Genomic DNA, 20,382 nt, shown 5'->3' with positions numbered 1-20,382 from the left:
TGTGCAATTTTCTAGAATACTGGTCTAACAGTCTTAAACAAAACATACTGCCTGAAATTCAGTTTTCTAATTTGATTATACAGGCAATAATAATGGCAGAAGTAACTTAAACATCCAGCCATTTCATTTATCATTTGCAGCAGGTAGCTGTGTAGTTTTCATATAGGTTTTGCTGATCCTGTGAACTGGATTTCCTTGTCTGAGCCTTGCACTTAGTAATAAAAAAAAAATAAAAAAATAAAGAGAATGAGAGACTTCTTGAAGTCCTTTCCTGCTCAAGTTATCCTTTTAACTCTATATGTTTGCAAGTTTATCTAGCTATTTGCAGGAGGTGACACCACCACTGAAGATGTAAGCAAACTCAGAACAGAAAGTTTCACTCTCAACTAATCTGTAAGTAACAAAAGTACTGACTAATTAGCAAGCAATACAAAGGAAGAATGAATATTCTGTTTTCACTAGGAGGTACAACTACAGCCATTTGTTGAACAGAAGAGACTATATTAACACTTACTAAAAGCACAGCAGACCATAACAAGAAATTAGTTCACTTTAGCTGTAGCAAGAAACATATCATTGCAAGGTGTTTTGACACCAACAGAGGTTCAGATTCAAGAAGATAGCATTTTGCACCTCTTAAAAGATCTATTTAATATTTAACATTCTTAAGTTAGTTCCAGTCCAGTCTAACAGATGGGTCATTCAAATGAATGACAAATGTTCAATGGATCACAGAACATTGATGAACATCGTCAAAGTCTGGGCTTGTATCTGGAGACAATGGCTCAAATCTTATGGATGAACACAGTGCAGCAGACTGTTAGAAATTTGTTTGTCCCATTAAACAGCAGTACGCATAGATTTAGACTGTGTTTGTATACACATTTCACAGCTTGCTTTCCATTTGATGGAAAAAATGTAAGAATCCAGCCTTATATCCTAGAAGGTTTTGCAGTAACAATCATATGGATGTGATTTTAATGTCAGTGTTCCAATTATTATTGCTCACTTACTGTTTTGCAATTTGAGTTTACAGTTGCTACAGGAAATGCTAAGGCATAAAATGCTACAAAACAATAAAAATACGTAACAGTAAAATGCTAAACATAGTATGCTCAACTAATAGTTTTGGCAAAAACTCAGTGGCAGAAGGAACCGCCACCGTACTTAAACACAAACTTGCAGGAGTGCCTCACTAGCAGGATATACTGAAATTACTTCCATTAGCTGCAAAAGCTAATACATACAGTAGCAAGGTGAGGTGTAGCTACTTTTCAAATAATGTATGTGTTCATGAGAAACTGGAACCAAACAATGCTGCTACGAAATACAGAATGCACTGAATATGTATTTTAATGGAAGATGCCCCAGTGCAGTGACAGTCTTAGTACTATTGTCCTGAAGGAATATGACAGAGTCTATGATTAAATAGCACAAATACAGAACAGTTTATTAACAAGAGACAAACAGCTGACTGAATCACCACAAAAAGCCAAATGGCCATGGCCAGTCAAATTTATCAGTCGGATGCAGTGTGGATGGACCTTACACGATGCTCAGTATTCGTCCTGCAAAGCTGAGGAGGCTGACCTTTGACTCCTCAGCAGCTTTTTCCCACTAGGGCTGTGAAATTAAAACTTAGCCTACTGGTTAAATATGCCCTATCTTTTGTGTTTGTTAATTGTGAAACATTTGGTGTAAATTAGACGTTATGCACATCCTAGTGTGAGATACAGAGGTTGGTGGCCCTGCATGTGGTAGGGGGGGTTGGAGCCTGATGATCCTTCAGATCCTTTCCAACCCAAGCCATTCTACAATTCTATGGTTCTATGATCCCTCTTGCCAAGTCCTTTATGACAAGACTAAATATGATATGAACACTGCCCTTTAAGAGCTGCTACAGGTAAAACATCTTCCTCACTAACTCACAATAGCAGCAAATCCTTTTTCAGCCATATTGCAAAGGGAAAGGATGCCTTAAATCTAGATCCACAGGATTTCAACAAAATCAATAACTATCATAAAAAAAATGGAAATTGTGGCAAAATAATCATTTTTTGACTAAATATTGCTCAACTAAAGCCATTCTTCACATAGGCTCAATCTTGCTTAAAGTCAGTGATTTATCCATGGTGTTCTCTTTTTTAAGACCACCCATATCAATGTCTACCTGATTAAGGACGAGCAGCAAGATGTAGCAATTGTGGGCAGTGTATCGTAAATCAGTGCATGCAAGACACTGCAAAACTAGGCCGTGGTACTGTGACAAGCAAGAAAGAGTAGCAGATGCAGGAAAAGTTAAAATAGTGTTCTGTTTACATGCTTCAGTGAACAAGAGGCCACACTTCCATCTGCATGTTCTTTTTTGAAGTGCTTCTGCTTGAAAAACAATCTTCTTGTTCATAATTAAGTGATGCTAGCTCACTTACTACTTTATTTGATGGCCTCCTTAGCTCTGAACTGTTCATGAACTAAGGCACTCTCTCTATTGAAAGAAAGCCTTCATACAAAAACAGATTCTGTTGCAGAATCAAGCATATCAATCAATCATATCAAATCAAATAGCTCAAATGAGGATGCAGAATTTCAATTGGCTATTGTCAAACTGCTGAGCACTCAGATATTTTTAAAGTTGGCAATCAGTTTTGGTATATTACTTACTATCTTCAGTTGTAACCCCAACTTTTTCTTCACTCCAGTCACTCCAAAACCCTTCTCCATCTTCCTTCATGCATCGAATAGAAAAGACATACTCTGTGTAAGGTCTGAGGCCTTGAATGCTGAATGAAGTCCTTGGTGAAGCCGTATCTTCAGGAGGAACCTGTAAAGGAAGGAAGATTTTATAAGCTGATCAAAAAAAGAAAATTTAGTCCTGCACTACTACAGCTTCACATTCCAGAGGAGTATCCACTTCAAACAGCTTAAACATGATATTACAGGATCAATACAACATTGTTCTTGTCCCTTTTATTTCTAAAAGCTTAAATTCTCAACCAGTGATGTGGTAGGAGTTCAGTCACAGCTCTATGTATTTATCAGGTGCATCATGAAGCATATATACAAAAACAGGCAAGCAGCTATCTCAGAATAACTCTTACATTCTGTTGAATCTTTTCATATTTGTGTAACTCTCATAAACATAAGGAATACAAAGTTTCTTCCTTCTCCTGTAACTCCTCTTATTGATACGTAATGCTCTGAAACACGAGGATGGGTGTCTCCTGGATTAACCACCGCAGAATACCTGTGCTAGAAGGCATCTATCAAGCTAGAGTACTCAAGATCATTACTTCCAGTCTTCTGTAATTGACATGGAAATACTTTGAAATATTTTGAAAGTCTGGCATTTTCTTGTAGGGCAGTGTAGAACTTTATTAATAAAAGAATTTCTCTCCCCATAATTCTTTTTCCTTTTAAGATGGCAACTGAATGCAAAAAAAAAAATCTTACTGTATAAATAGAAAAACATATCAGGTAACAGATTAATGTTTTCATACACACTGATTCCAGCACAAGTAATTCTACTTGCAAGTAAGAGTCTTTGGAGTTTTTTCCTTTTTTTAATCGAACACTTCTATGATTCAATATGTTAAAAGGGGAAGACAAGTTAAAAAAGACTTAATAGTACAAGAGATCAACAGATTCTGAAGTTGCAGGATAAACTGTACTGAACAGTCAGTGTTGCACAAAATATCAATACAGGAGACCTTAAGTTGTAAATCTGTGCATTTAAATCAAATGTTCCTTGAATGAGATACACTATCCTAGTCACAAGCAGTTTGCTATGCTACCTGATCCAACACTGTATTTTGTGAAGTTAACATCAACTACTCTTTCAAGAAGTCTCAAAATTCAAAATACTTTTGGATCTATACAGTGAAACAAAAACTGTACAATTTTTATTAAAAAAAGAGTTTCTGGAATACCACTGCTCGGAGAATGTTAAGAAGAAAGGAAAAACTGATAAACTACTGAAGATACAGCCAGGGAATGACATAAAAGAAAAAAAATCTCTTGAGGACATGAACATATTATACACATATGACACACACTCATTTTTTCCGGTTGTGACCGTGTCAAGCTCAAGGCATGTATGCAAGACAACCAGACTGTTGTACCATACTCTTATAGCTATAACCAGTTTAAAAAAGCATCCCAGCATTCTAAGCTACATTTAGATCAGTAATTTTGCATCAAATAGGCAAAAATAGGCAAAATGAACTGTTCGGTTACCACATAAATTACAAGATGAGATGAAACACTAAGTAAACTTCAGCAGTAGTTTGACAAACTAGTGCTGGTTTACAGGTTACAGCAGAATAGTCAGAAGAGACATTCTTGTTACCTGCATCCAGTTCGTATCACTACTGATCCTGTAGCGAATATTGAATTTCAGTTTCATCACAGCTGCTGAAATCCGGTTCTCCCAGGAAAGCTTCAGAACAGTAGGCAGTATTCCTGAGTTGACTGATAGGTTGTGTGGAGGCAGTGGTTTGACTAGAAGAGAAGAAGTCAGTCATCCCTGCAGCTGCATTATTTTTCCATGCCTCTAGCAATTAGCACACTGTGCTGCAACACTGTCATTAAGGCCTTCCACAAGCCCAAATGGCTGCTATTTCACAAAAATTTCTATAGCAGGCTGCATAAGAACTTCTGGCTCTAAAAGCAATCTTCCAAACTCTGATTTTTGTTCAGCACAGTTCTAGTTCTATCTAATAATACTTAGAAGTGTTATATTTATAATTGAAAATATGAATAGCTGTTTAGCAATATGTACAGGAACAGAAGTCATGCACAGTACTGAAACTTTATTAATAGGGATATTGATTACCAATCTCAATGGGGTCAAAAACAAGATGATCAGATTCAGCCTTCCCAAGAGCATTTGCCGCTTCTACCCAGACCTCCAGGTTAACAAAGAACTGAACATCAGAAATGGTACAAGAATTATTTACAGATTTCGGTATGCAGTCAGGAAAGCTTTCTCGTGACCTAAGTAAAGAAAAGCATATAAAATTTTATTTCCCTTAGAGAGTTTTCAAATTTAAGGTTTTCTAGCTACTCATACTTTCTACCACATTCATTACCAAAGCACTTTACAAAAAACAGGGGAGATGGGAAGCGGTAAGAGTTATTCCCAGAGAGGGACTGCAAATCTGTCTGTTCTGCTTTACATGAGAAGACACCATCTGAATGAGTTTGAAAAACACTTTAATTTGACTTCACAGGAGAAAAATTTTTGCTGAAGATTAAGATTATACTGTGGACCAACAACACTGAGTTCTTAAGGAATACACAGTAAACAACTACAAAATCCAGTTATTATATGCTGTTGTCTTTACCTGCTTAGTATGGCACAGAACTATCACCTAAGAAAAACAGTATATATTTTTGATCCACCCACATAACAATTAGGTGTACTGTACTCAAACTATCTTATATACTTCAAGAACACAAAAATTGAGATGCTGCTGCTGTAAAATGACTGCAGTAAACAAATTTCAAGTTGGAGTTCTAAATTACTGCGAGTTGCTTTAGCTCTGCCCTCCCGTCAAAAGCAGGCAGCAATTTTTCAAAACACTGAATTTAAGAATGATTTCAAAGTATCAAACAACTTCAAGGAAGTTTGGTTTAGCCTACAAAAATTGCTTAAAATTGTTTAGATATTATATAAAGAGCTACTTACCACCTGTATTTCAACCTAAAATGAGTGTCCAGGAATGTATGATTTCCAGGGTTCCAGGTACAGTTCATAGGATATCTGAGATTCGACAGCTGATATACAATACAACTTAAGTTTTCAGGCTTCTCTGGGGGCACTGTACAAGAAGAATTAGCAATAATTAATATATACATCTCATCATGTACACAATTCCATAAGAATCATACTACATGTTCTATTGCAACAACTTCAAAAAGCACCAGAAGTATTTTTAGTCACATGTATTTTTAAAGGAGGAGGAAAACCAAAGTCGCTAAGTTTAAGCATCTACTCTGAGAAACCACAAGCAAAATCAGGAGCAAATGCCTCACAAAGTAACAAACAGATACAAGGCAGATAAAAGTATCAGGCATCTCATCTACCACCCTACACATTTTAAATGACATGGAACAAAAATGATGATGAGTAGTTGAGCTGCAATGGCATATGCTGACTTTGCCAATAACTTGAGATATAAGGTAATAGTTACATCTCTTCTCACTCAACCCATATATGGGAGAGGGAAGGTTTAGTCCCAGATACCTACAAGGAAGATACACAATCTTCACCAGCATACTTCAATAGCATGTAAGAAATTTTCAAAGAGCAGCTGATTTTTATTTATTTATTTATTTTTGCTTCTTGAACTCAAATAATGGCATACAGAGCTAACACTGAGTTTGTAGCTTTTAGGATATCACGATTTACAACGGTCTAATATATTTAATCTATCTTCTTGTTAATATATTTATCTTCTTTTCAAGCACAAGATCCTATTTTAAGCAATCACCAACTTACAAACATACAATTTTGTTCCTCAGTATTTGTACTGTTCTGAAATACACCGTTTCTCTCACTGTTCACAGGACACTAACAGAATGAAAACAACTATGCACCTCAAAATTCACACGTGGATTACAGCTCAAGTTATCTGTACTGTCATTTAATTTATCACAGGGTATTCCAGCTGTCCTCTACTTTCCCTATATTTCATCTGTTCCACCTCTCTTGGGAAGAAATGTACTCATCAGGATTTATAATGAAAAACTACTTCTCTGCAAAATCTTTTCAACTCATAACAACTCCGAATTGTATCATCTTAAATAGCAAAGCTAGAGCAGCCTTCTGTATAGAATTCACAGAGTAACTCCAATACCTTCTGCTGACAGTAGGAGGCAATGTAATTCACCAGCTATACTCAGGAAGGAAATTCAGGGGACAGAAACACTTAACCAGCATTCTGTGAACCGTTCACCAGTTAAGTTATTAATATTACAACTAAGTCTTGCCTCAAAGAACACCTGCTCAGAATTATGCAAGCGCAATCTAGATTGAATAAGGAAAGTTTACAATTAGGATTACTTTCTCTAGGAGTACAGTAATTCAAGAAGGATCTTTCCTTCTAAAGGCAGCTCAGGTTTAATTTAGTGGTACAGATGGACTAGATATTTCTCAGTCCACTAATGAAGGAAATAGTAACCTTATTATGCTATTATGAAGGTAGTATTTATAAATTACTGCACTTCTTTGCACAGCAGGGGGAGAGAGGGAAAAAAGAAATCAAGGAAAGTTCCATTTCTCTTCAGCACCTTTTCTCAGTTAAACTCCTACCTTCTTTCTGAAATTCAAGGCTGCTTAAACACTTCTATCTGCGTGAAATACTCCAGAATATTTTCCATTTTTTAGAAAACTATTCTATGCTTATTCACCAGCTTTGATGACAGGGATTTTGTAGTATTTTTATATAATTATCCAGAAGGTGAGGGGCTGGAAATAAACAAAGGTGAACACATTTTTCATTCTTATCCCTTTTTCCACAGAAGCAATTTTCTTGGTAGCTACTACTGAAACAAGAATTAAGCTCAAAAAAAAAAAACCAAAACAAACCCAGTACTTACAGCCTACTGTAACTGAAATTCCATAAATATTCTGCTCAATCTGTCCATCTGCTAAAACGTTGCATGTCAGTGGAGAAGCCAGAGAAGAAGTGTCATTAAATGTGACACTAGAAACAGTTATGTTTATTTCACGGTATTGTTCTTTAGGTACCACCTTATTTTTCATTTTCCATATAATCTGACTAGCATATATATTGCCAAAGTCAAGGCAACTCTCATTCAAAATGCACAATGCTGTGAAATTGGAACCCATGGCCAACACTGGAGACTCTGGAATGATGTGACCACATGATTGTACAAGTCCACCTGAAACTAGAAAAAAAAACCATGTAAAAAAAACAACAGTGCACTCTACAACAATTGCTGCTACAACACTGCTGTAATACTGAAGACAGTACAACATCTGCCTAAGCAGGAAACTAGTTACCTGACCGTTATAAAAAAGACCTGAGGGGCACAACCAGCCTACCATTACTTAGGCTTCCAAAAAAAAGTTCCGCCGAGCAGGAAAATCTCAACTAATAACCACGGGCTTTTAAAGAGATTGAGAGAAAAGTCAAGGACAGAAACACTGAGTATATTTTGAAGGGCAAAGAATGCGAAGTTATATAAGAAGTTATTTTCTGTTGAGAGTTAACAAGATCTGAGGTGTGCACCTTTGTTGCAGCAGACTAACTGTAGAAGAATCACATGCAAATACTTGAGTTGAATACTTGGAGTTACCTATTTCAGAATCATTGTTACATACAATAGTATTTGGGAATGAAGGTAAACAGACATGTTTTTTTAAACAATTAGCAATAAAATTGTGATTATTGCTGTATAGGTATACAAACGTCAGCTCTTAGATTAAACATTAGATGACTGAAATGCTACCTTAATTAAACAGCCACAGAAAACATCTTTAGAATGATCACTTCCCACACAACAGAGGTGGCCCATGGTTCCAGTTGATGACAGAGACCACAACTAATTCACTGAAAGCTTACTGCTTTAACAGCCGCTTAGTCTGATCAAGGTAAGCTTTCACCTTACCAACAACTTTGAAAAACCAACAACTTTGAAGCAATATTGCATTTAAATTACAGAAATCACATTATAGGACCTAACCCACCACTGCAGTCTGCTACAGTGACCCTACAGAGCAAGCTGTTACTGATACGAGTTGGTTTCTCTGCCTCTTTACATCAAACAGTTGTAACTAGAAGCAGAGCTGAGTATTAGTTAAGCACTGCATTGCCTCACTGCAAGATTAAGAACATAGCCTAGACATTAATAGATCTCTCATTTTCTGCCCCAAATCTGCCACACATAACTAAAGAAAAAGCAGATGTGTGCTTCAAGCATCCAATTAACTAACTTCTGTAAATCTATTATGCTTAAGATAGATGACTTACCTTCAAAGGAACAAATATTCAAAAACAGATACAAGCAATGGACCGCCCAGTTCCACCCAGAAAACATGCTGGACAGAATTCCTGTTAAGAGATGAATGGAAAAAAAATTTTTTAATGAACTACTCTTCCCTTTAGATCATGGTCAGATTCAAATTCCTATTTGCTCTATGACAATCTCTTAGGTATACCCTTCCTCCTCTCTGACCCTCCAGAAGTACTATCTCCTTACTCTCTGGGAAAAGAATGGGCATTTATTTTTCCATTCTACTCACTGCTAATGTGCTCACAAGCTCAATGACTATTTAAGACAACTGATGGAGTTCAAAATCTATTAACTTACACAAAAGAAGCTATCATACATGAAAAACTTCACTGGTACTTCTGTAGGAGTTCAGCAGTTCTAACAGTATAACACCATGACTCAGGTTTTAAAACAAAGTCTGTGAATTTGATTACCATTATCTAGCTTTGAAAGATGCTAATATAAGCGCCTTACATTAAAGTTCAGAATAACAGACCACAAAACCAAGTATCTCATTCACACTTAAATTACTTAAGAATTATGAAGCACAGCTTTCACCTTGGAAACTTTTGACTGCCACAAAAAAATCACTACCTAGCTCATACAATAGTTGCAAGAGCTTCTAACTTCTCAGAAGCTGTTTAAGTTTCTGAACTACAGCAGAGTTCTCTTGCTCTCAGTCTTGAGAAGTCCACGGAACAGTTCAAAGAAACTGAAGCCAGGGGTCAGCTTTCACCTCAGTTCTTTTAAGGCCAGTCTCTTCTCGTTTTCTTAACTCTCAGTTAGGAAATAGTCCAAATTAATAAAAGCAAGCTATATTATGTTTAATCACTTCTATGTGGTTTGCCTACTGAAATGTAGCATCGAGTCCACAATGTTATTTCCAAAAACACCGTTCTCATAGGTAGGAACTAAACCTAGATTCTCTGGTTATAAGAATAATTCCAGAAATGCTAGGTTCAGTTCATCTTCTGAAGTTTTCACCAATCTGACAAAACTTAGTTGAAAATTATTCTGAACTTAATCCCAACAAAAGGAAACTCGCTAAGAAATTTAAAACAACTCCACAGTATCCTCTAGAAAAGAAAAGCAGAAATTACTAATACTAGAGGGAAAGGAAACTGCAGATCTAACAGAAAACACTCCTGTTTTTTGACTACACGCTGTTCCGTGGTTACAAAAAGATGCAAGGCATGCCTTATATATGTCATGCTAGAATGAGACTGTATAAATCATTTATGTACAAACGTATCAATATCAATCTAGACTCACATTCCTTACACATCAGCATACCTAAACCCGCAGATTTAAAAAAGAATCTAAGTAGTATGATGTAAAGAAAATTTATTTTCATAGGAATTAGAAGCCAACAACTGAACAAAAGCTAATCTCAAGCCTCTAAAGCAGTGTCTTATCAACACAGACGTATTACAGTTTGGACTAAAATAATAGCTATTTAGCAGAACATTTGCATCCATACTTTAGAGTTCATTATTCAAATATAAAAAATTATTAAATAAAATTCTATACTACAAACATAGCTGATTAGAAAATTCGGTAACTTGGTATTTACAACTGTCACTAGATACTTATTTATAAATAACATTACTGTTAAGCAGCAATCAGACTGCATGGAGTTCAGAATCAAAAAGCTTTTTCTTTTTAAATATGCAATGGTTTGAAAACCGTCAGTTTTCAGTGCAGCAAATCTTTAGATAAACTAAATGCAAGCGTACAGTGAAAATAAAGCAACTGACTTCTGTTCATTACAGATGCATCTTCTGCTACGTGAAAGATTAGATTTTTACGCATCCATTTCTCTCTGCGTTTTAAAATACCAACTGGTTCCACAAATTTAAGTAGATCCAGGCAGCGAGCAAGAGCAATGGCATTCTGTTGACTTTGGTCTTAAGTCCATGAGGAAATACTTGCACTTAGCCACCTCTTCCAGTGTCTTAACATACTCCTACATCCTACAGAAAAATGTGGAAGAGGTGAAAAGAAGGAATATGCACCACTTTCCTGCTGATTGCCAAAAACTGCTAACGAGCAGATGTAAATTCTATGCTAGAAAAAAAAAGGAAAGAAAGGAAGCAAATGTAAAAAGGCAGAAAAAAAATCCAACAATAAACAACACAACATTTCTCTCCCAGAAAAAAAATGAAAAACAAAAATGTTTGCTATTATTATTAGTGACATATTAAAAAAAGCTCTAACATCAGCTAAGTATTGTAGCAAAGTTATTAGTTTTCCTTCTAGTAACCATTTGTTTAGGATTAGACAAATTCACAAGGCTAAATCAAAAACTGTTGATGTTAAAATCACTAAGCTAACTTAAATATGACTCAGTCTAATCAGAGAAAAGATCTCAGTCACCTGAAGGAACATAAATGCAACTTAAAAAAACAAAAACCAAATCAGAAGTTAACAGGGACATAGAATTGTAACATCTCTTCTGAAGTGTAATTCTTCTTATATGAAAACAAAATAAGATGAAGTCATCATTTTAAATAAATACCATTACTGAGCTTCAACCCTTTTCCCTACTTACTTGTCCTGTGCATAACCTGATTTACACATGAGAAACCTGAGGTCTGATTCCTTGCTACTCTGTACTTTGGAGAGCTTAGTATTCATTTTAAGGGAGGGGAAAAAAAGCCACACCACCAAAACAACAATCTCTCCACAGCTTATAATATCATTTCACTGTACTCAGCTCCTGAAAGGCAGAACTCAGAGTCATGCTCCATCATCTACAAAGGAGCATTTAATTGGAAATCCCACTTGCCTACAAGGGAGCAAGCAGATGTGAACTGTATCTTCAAAAAAATCACACTGAGCTCAGCATACATCAGAATAGCCTAAAAGCAGATAGATCTGACATATTCCCCCTGCTAATTAATCCAATTCTAAGATTTAAGCTGCAGACACCTGAGTCCACAAATAGGCTACTACAATGCCCTCTAATGCATGCTATTTTTAAAACAAAACATTAATTTCTCTTTTCGTAAGATTGATTCTTAAGTGAAATTTAATTACAAAGGAAAGAATCCATCCAATTTGCACTGAACAGTTCCATTCATCTTGCTGAGAAGACAGTTGTAGGAAAAAAAAAATTATGGGCCTAATACTTAACAAAACAAACAGCCACACTTTACAGTACGAAGAGATTTGTGCAGATATGTTTGCTTTCCAATCCAAGCATGTAAAGGTTTGCCAGTACAGAAAACTTGCATATAAGCAAAGTACACAAACCTTGGCAAGATGGTGCCACTCAAAGAGACATACTACTAAATACTTATTGTTTACTGCTAACAGCTTTGTATGTCAGACTAAGTAGCAAGTGTGTACAAAAGAAAACTCAGACTCAGCAATTAGACAGCACAGCCAGAAATCTCTTACAAACGGGTGCTTTGTGTTTGGAATCGAATGTGAAAGTTCAACCTGACACTTAACTAATGCTGGCAAAGCTAGTCTGTTCAGAAGCTTCTTTAGGAAAAAAAAAGCTAGATCAGCAACTTATCGACACTATGTACTTGTTCCAGATCACTAAAACAGTTTTTCCTAGACAAGCTTAGATAGGTACAAAGCTAAATAAAGAAGAAAGGGAAGCAGAGAAAGAAATGGATATTGGAAAATATCATCATAGTAAAAACAAAAAAATATTATGATCAGTTTAGAACTACTTGTGGTGACAGTCTCTAACTCACATATTGTTACTTTTAAGAGGAAAAAAACTGTTAAAAATGTGGAGATTACTTCAGTAAATAAATATATGTGAAATACCTGCCATGAAATCACTGAATTTAATTTCCAAATCATACAGGACTTTTATTATTTTTCACATCCTCCTACTATTTTGATACCAAAACACTAAGCAGCACTGGCACCTGAGTCTTCAAACCAATAGCTCAAGCATTGCTCTATGGAAACTTAGAAATCTGCCTGAAGTCAAGCACCATATGCATGGAGTAGCAACAGCATTTGGTTATCACAGTTTTAAAATACTTTTCGAAGAAATATAAGGGATTCAAGCAAAAGGAGTGGCTCTACTTATTCTAAGCAACATACAAAAACTTGTCATTTTAATCTTGTAAGTTATGAAAAAATCCTCAAATGAATAACATGACAACTACAGTTCAAGCGACACACAAATGACAATTTCAGTTAAAGAAACTACAGCAAAGTGGCATCATCTTGCCAGAGAATTCCACTTACAAATCAGGCAGCACAGGTTACACCAAGACTCCACAATCAGGTGTTAGGTCTAGTAAGGCTAATCACCAGGTCAGTCACAGAAGCTCAAAGGCTGCTGGCAAACTGATTCCTATTTATGAGGAACTTCTAGAAAAAAAAGACTCAAGCTTACACTTTTAAGCACTAATCTTTTACCCAGAATCCACATATCTCTGGTAAGCAGAGCGAGAAAGCTGTATATAGAAGTTACATTGCAAATCAGAGCTACTGCTTGAGGTTTCATAACAAGCAAAGGAGTGACTTTTAAGGTCCCTTCCAACCAAAGCCATTCCATGATTCTATAACCTTACACACATAGTATACTGTGAAATTCATACTGGTGTACCTTCACACTGAGGGTACCAATACTCCACTACAGAATAACCTCTACTGTTTATTTTGGAAGGGATCTCTGGGTCCACCTGGTCCAATCCTCTCTGCTCAAGCAGGACCACCTGGAGCACTGTGCCCAGGCTCATGTGCATGCAGCTTTCGGAGATCCCTTAGGAGACTACAATCTCTCCAGGCAACCTATGCCAGTTCTCCACCAGTTGCACAGCACAGAACTGCTGCCTGGTGTTCCAGTTAGTGCCCATTGCCTTCTGTCCTGCACAGGGCACCACTGAAAAGAGTAGTACCATCCACTTTATCTAAAAATACATGGAGGATACAGATAAGATCCCTCGAATCTTCTCCAGGCTGAACAATCCCAGCTCTCTCTCAGACTAATGTCATATGAGATGCTGTTGCTCCTTCATCACCTTTACTGAACTCTTTCAGCATGTCCACGTCTCTCTCGTACTGTGGAGCCCAAAACAGTACTCCAGAGGGGGCCTCACTACTGCTGAGCAGAAAAAAAAAAAAAAAAAAAAAAAGAAAAAAGATCACCTTCCTAGACCTGCTGGCAGCACTTCACCTAATGCACCCCAGGGTACTAGTATCCTACTTCGTGACACAACCTGTTGGTTCATGGTCAAGCTGGTGTACACCAGGACCCTCTGTTCTCTTCTGCCAGGCTGCTTTCCAGCTTGGTGACCCCCAAGCTGGTACTGTTGCCCATCTTCCATGTACAGACTCAGCATTTCTTGTTGAAATGCAATGCAATGGCTCTTATTAGCTCACTTTTCCAACCTACGGAGGTCCCCTTGGATGACAGTATCTCTCAATTCTGGATCATCTGCAAATACAATGGAAGTACACTATGGCTAATCATCAACATGTAAAACAGGAATGGAACCAGTATGGTGCATGGTGCATACAACTAGTCATTGCCACTCCACCTTCAACCACTAACCATCACTCTCTTGGCCCAGATGCTCACAGTTTTTCACCCACTTCATTGTCCACCCATACACCAACAACTTGTCTATGAGATTCTTATGGTAGTCAGTGTTAGAGGTCTTAGTGAAGGTCTGCAACAGCCCACTCTTTTAAGAGTTCCTACTCTTTAATTAATTAAAAATGCACTCACAGAAGCCTTTTCTGATATGTGTGATAACCCTTGGCTAGATTTAATTCCATTTAAAATTTAGCTTTTTTAACTTACTCCTCTGATGCTTGAACAACATCTGTACTCCTTTCAGACTCCTCATCCTTGCCTCCACTTTTCTGTATGATTCCATCTTGTGTTTGAGTTTGGCCAAGAGCTCCTTGCTCATCCATGCAGGCCTCTCAGCACTTTTGCTTAACTTCCTCTTTCTGGGAATACACTGTTCTTGAACTTGGAAAAGATGATCCTTCAGTATAAACTAGCTTTCTTGGTTCTTCTTACCCCCCACAGCTTTACCCCAGGGCAATTCTTATTCTTCCAAGCAGATCTTTGACGAGGCTGAAGTCTACCCTCCTATAGTTTGGGATATTACTTTTCACGTTCCTCCCTGACCCAACAAGGATCCTGAACTCTAGAGCCTTGTGGTCATTGCAGCCAAGGCTGCTTTTGACCTTCACATTCCCAAGTAAATTCTAACTGCTGGTGAATATGAGGTTCATAAGACCACTTCTTGTACAGAAGTTACCAGCATACTCCAGAAACCTCCTGAATTGCTTATGCCCTGCTGCATCATCTCCTTCTCTCACTTTCCTGTTGCAATACACCAACAAATATAGCTTGTCAAATTCAGAAATTACTTGATTTCAGCAGATGATACCTTTTATGAATCATTACTCCTTTGAAATTAACAACATTTAGGATGAGAAGTAAAACTAAATTTATGTCGTATGAAGAGGACAAACACTCTCAACTGTAGCAAGTGTCTGAACTCTTCCGTTTTCAGACCTCTATTTTTTCTCCCCCTTCTAGCACATAACACCAGTAACAAAACTGTAACTCTACTGGATTCTACCTGGTTTCTCTGTCAGAGATACCTCACAAGCAACAAACAGCAACCAGCTGGCAGCCGCCTAGTCAGCCTGAAACAAGGGTGAGAACTATGAGACTGGAATTTATTTGCTCTTCACTGCCAGTGCATTTGGCAAACTGTTCTCCTTTGTGCCTGAATTTCATCAACTGTAAGATGGAAATACTGACAACAGTCTTCTTGAGGAAGACTGTCAGAGATCCACCACAGGGACAGGTGGAGTTCAGGGACACACTGGATGTGCACAAAGGACCCAGCCTGCAACTGCACCCACACGTCATGAACTTCCTATGCTCTCGGCACTGGGCACAGTGTAAAACAAAATGTATGCTGCTTCCAAGATCACGATTTTTCTACATCCTGGACTACAAGGTACATGAAAGGCCAGTATGTGCTACAACGCAAAGCACATTTCAGTGAGAAAGAAGAGGCGCGCTGATACGTTCAATCTCACCAGACCTAAGGACGTCTGGAAAACATACGTCCGAAAGACACAGCCACGAGCGGGGCACAGCACCTCCATTAGGACCACCAGCACACCGCACCACCGGAGGAAAACGCAGATAAACCACTCGCCAGGCCAACGGCTCGGTCAAACGGCACCGGCCCAGGACGGAGGGGTACTGCCGAGGCACTCCCTGCACACGGGATCCACAGCCAGCCCCCGGCCCGACAGCGGGTAAAGCCACTCCGCGCCTCCGGGCTACAGCCCACGGCGGCGAGAAGCGGCGTCCTCCCGGGGCCCGCACCGCAGGCTCCGGCCCGGGAAAGCCGCAGAGGGGTGGCTGGGCCGCAGGGACAAACGAAGGCCCGGCGATCGGCGCGGGGCGGTGTTCGCTCCCGCCCTCGCAGAGAGCCTTGGCCGCACGCCCACCCACCAGGCCCGCCCGCCCGCCCGCCCGCGGCGCACGGCTCGGCCAGCGGAACCCGGCCCTGGCGCGGCGCAGCGCGGCGCGCCCCACCAGCCCACCGATGGCCGCCCCACCGGCCCACCAGGAGGGGCGCGTCGAGCCCCCGCCAGAACTGCAGAAGAACGGGGCGACGGAGGTGGGGACGAACCAGCAAAAGGGAACCGCCCGCGACCACGAAGCCCTCTCCCGCACCGCGCCTCACCTGCCGTGCGGCACCGCCTCCTGGCGCCCCGCCGCCAGCCCTAAATAACGGCCCCGCCGCCGCCGCCGCCGCCGCCACCCCGTCGTCCCGCACGCGAGGCCCTACGCCCGGCTACGTCCTCCCCGCCCCCAGCGCCCGTCCCTCCCGGCGGCCGCCGCCATTGGCGCGCGGGGCGCTGACGCCGCCGGCAGGGGCGGGGGGGCGGAGCTTCCCGTAAGGCGGCGGCCCGTGCCGGGAGCCGGGCGCGAGGCACGGCGGGGCCGGCTGGCTCCTGAGGGGCGGCGGATGGCGGCACCCGCTCCCTTGCTTCCCCCGCTTTCCCCGCTTCCCCCGCTTCCCCCGCCCGGTGCCTGGCTCCTCGGCCGGCCCCCCGGCTCCCACCTGCGCGGTGGCCGCTGGCTGAGACGCGCGATCCTCGCTGCTCCGTCCGGGAGCTTTTCCCGGCCCTCTCGGTGTTTTCCGGTGTTTCGCAAGCTGCCCCGCGAGCGCGGGAGGCCGGAGCGTAGGCGTATCGACGACAGCCGTGTTAGCCGAGCGCTGTTATCAGGACAACCCTAGAAGAGGTGTTCGTGGAGTGTTGGGCTGCTAGGGTATATGCATGGTTTTGTGATTGCTCGTGTGCCGTGATTCACTAAGTCTCAAAAAATAACTTAGGTGCACGGGACACAGGTACTGTCAAATGTCCTCTTGATTTCAAATTGAATTTTCCGGTTCAGAAGTAAGAAGAAACAGGTGCTAAGTGCCACATTCACAGGCTTGCACCTTTTAAGCGTCTCTGGCTATTTTTATTGGGGAATGTACTGGATGTCCACAGTGTACACCAGAGTTGCTTCCTGCCACTTGTGTTAGGCTTTTGTGTAATGTGTAATTCCATTACAACTTATGGCCTTGAGTGGAACATGAGTATATCTTCATGCTAGTTACCTCATGAGAGCAGTAGGCAGATAGGCCAGGTGTGTGAACAAGGTGTCTAGACTGATATCCTGCTTCAGTCACTGGCTTGCACAATCTGCTAATGGGAAAGATCGAGAACTTTCTAAACGGTAGTGGGAGATAATCTCACACATTTAATTCCAGTCTCTGTGTTTGATTTACATCCTGAAATTGTTACTATGCTCAGCTGTTGCTCTGTTACCAACTGGGGATGTTATGTATGAAGCTGGATCTGAAAGTAACGCTTCCTATTTTATTATATTGGCCAGCAGCATCACAGGTGCATGTTGGTGGTATGGCAGTAGAGATTGAACCTTCCCACCAATATCCCATTACATTTTTTTGCCATGTGACAGATGGCAGCAGAGGGGCAGTCTGGCAAAACAGTGGATGACATAAAATGCACGTGAAGAAAAAGCATGTCATTGAATTCTGCCACATGGAAAAAATGGCACCCATTTGACATTCATTGATGCTTGCTGAACACTGATGGAGACCAACCAGTCGATGTGAGCATAGTGAGGTGGTGAGCGATGTGTTTCAGTGACAGTGGATCACCTCCACTGGTGCAGACTGTTACAAGTGCAACATGCAGGCTGTTAGCCATGCAAGTTGCAAAAATGCATGGCTAATGGTGGTGACTATGTTGAAAAATTTTGCTTTGTAGCTGAGAATGTATGCTACTAAATAGTATTATTGTGTACTTTGTATCTTTTCCCATGGAAATAAATAGGAGGCATTACTTTCAGAGCAACCTGCACATTTTATAGATAGCATAAAGTAAAGCTGGAAGAGCTTTTCAGAGGTCATTTAGTGTTTCCCTTTCCTCAAGACAAAATCACAAAATCAACTATCAATCACTGAATAATTCTGATAGGTATTTATCTTGCCTGCAGTTTAAACTTACAAGTTACGTTCCTATATTCAGCTGGCACGCTTTCCAGCAACCTTAAATACTTGTGGTGTTACTATTTCTTCCATTTGTAATCTCTGCACTTAGGAGGCTTTCCTAGCAGGCTTTTTATGTTTAAACCATTCTTAAAGCATTAGGACAGATGAGAGTTAGGCAGCGTTTCACAGTTTATTCACTAAGAAGAAAAGTACCAGCATTAAAATTTGTCACATTCTGGTTTCTCTTCAGGTTATGGTTCCAGGTGCGTTTGTGCTCGTGTTGATGTGAGAATGGTGTATAATTACATATTAGTATTTTTATGGATGTTGAAATAAGTATCTTTATGGTTATCTCTGCTTCAGTATCCTTAAAAGAAGTCTGTGTTTGGCAACAGAAGTTTAAGTGAAGCTAGACTTCTGAGAGAGGAACAGCAAAAATACATTTTTTTTCCCTTCTTTCTTTCTTGTTTTGGTGTCCTGTCTGATCATTAGAGTTCTTCTGGTAAATAGGTCTTGCCAAGCGTGAACTATCTCCCCACATCCCCCAGCCAACGGAAAGCCTCTTGTGACATTCTCATCCCGAAATCTGATAGCCTGAAGCAATTCTTGATTTATTTCCAGAACTCCTAGAACAACACACTCTCACACTTCAAATCCATTCCTGTATCAGGCGCATCAACATATGTAGTGATTCCTTAAATAAGCAAGAATTTTTGTGTTTCACAGGCTGTTTATGGCATCAGTGTAAAATAATTTTTGCACAGCTGAAGTTGTGTACAAGAATAAAATGATTTGCTTGCAGTTTTACTTTTTGTATTGGCACAAACTATGATTAATGTAGTAACAATTTAGTTGTGTTATTCTGTATTGTGTGAGCTCTTTTGGGCTTTTCCAAAAATTTCCTGCAGATTGGGAAAGCAGTGATAGCATCCTTTCCAATATATGTATTATCTTCTCTTCAGAGCCTTCTCCAATCTCTCAGTGTACTGGAAGACAACTGGAAAATAGAAGGAAATAGTTTCATGGATGGACTAAGTACCATTTCTCTACAGTCACACAGTGGGTACAAGTCAGTCCTCTGTTTTCGATCAGCCCTAACAGCAACTGTGTCACTGTTGATGGTGCAGCTGCTGTCCTGAAAGATGTCCTGAAGACAGTCTTGATGGCCTCTGTTGATCAGTTTTTGCCTTGTCAGTCCAGTGATTTTTTGTCAGGACTGCTGTTTGTCTTGCTTATGCTACTCCAAATAACTGGTTTGCCATCTATGTTGCAAATGTGTGGGGTTTAAACCCAGCAGCAGCTCAGCATCAGACAACCATTTGCTCACCCCACCCCACTTCTCTGGGAGACAGGACAGAGAATTGAGGGAAAAAAGTAGAACTTGTAGGTTGAGATAAAAAATACTAATAACAAAAAGGAAGAGAGGAATAAAAGTAATGATAAAAAGATATACACATGAATGTCTCTCTACAAAACAAGTGATGCACAATGGAATTGATCACCACCCATCAACCGAAGCTGAACCTGTTGTTAAACAGCAGCAGCTCCCCCCAGCCAGCTCCCTGCAGTTCTGAGGTTTTTGCATGATGCTACATAGTACGGAATATGTTTCTGTCCTGGTTCTGTCCAGCTCCTTGTGCCCCTCCAGTTATTCACTGGCAGGGCAGTGTAAGAAGCTGAAATGTCCTCGGTTCTGTGCAGCGCTGCTCAGCAACTACTACAACACTAGTGTATTATCAATACTGTTTTTCTCCTAAAACCTAAGTGCCAGATATTATGAAGAAAATCAACTTTGTCCCAGCTGAAACCAGGACAAAGTGGAAATAAGTGAAAT

General features: G+C 40.0%; 1 protein-coding gene across 1 annotated transcript in view; it reads right to left on the bottom strand.

The window, feature by feature from the left end:
• The window catches only part of IL6ST (interleukin 6 cytokine family signal transducer), a 32,769-nt gene extending 15,981 nt beyond the window's left edge, over nt 1–16,788 (bottom strand). Inside the window, exons 1-7 of the mRNA XM_042875287.1 lie at nt 16,725–16,788; nt 8,997–9,077; nt 7,600–7,911; nt 5,687–5,819; nt 4,832–4,992; nt 4,346–4,497; nt 2,662–2,821 (exon numbers count right to left, since the gene is read on the bottom strand). Of these exons, the coding sequence (XP_042731221.1) occupies nt 2,662–2,821; nt 4,346–4,497; nt 4,832–4,992; nt 5,687–5,819; nt 7,600–7,911; nt 8,997–9,063 (985 nt within the window). The 5' untranslated portion in view covers nt 9,064–9,077; nt 16,725–16,788. The remainder of the gene's footprint in view (nt 1–2,661; nt 2,822–4,345; nt 4,498–4,831; nt 4,993–5,686; nt 5,820–7,599; nt 7,912–8,996; nt 9,078–16,724) is intronic.
• Between the last annotated feature and the right edge of the window lie 3,594 nt (nt 16,789–20,382).

This window comes from Lagopus leucura, unplaced genomic scaffold (genome assembly GCF_019238085.1).
Source record: "Lagopus leucura isolate 7727_CA_CO unplaced genomic scaffold, USGS_WTPT01 Super-Scaffold_100014, whole genome shotgun sequence".
In the NCBI taxonomy this organism is placed as follows: Eukaryota; Metazoa; Chordata; class Aves; order Galliformes; family Phasianidae; genus Lagopus; species Lagopus leucura.
Note: the sequence above shows the minus strand (reverse complement) of the source record. Positions and strands in the feature narration are given on the sequence as shown.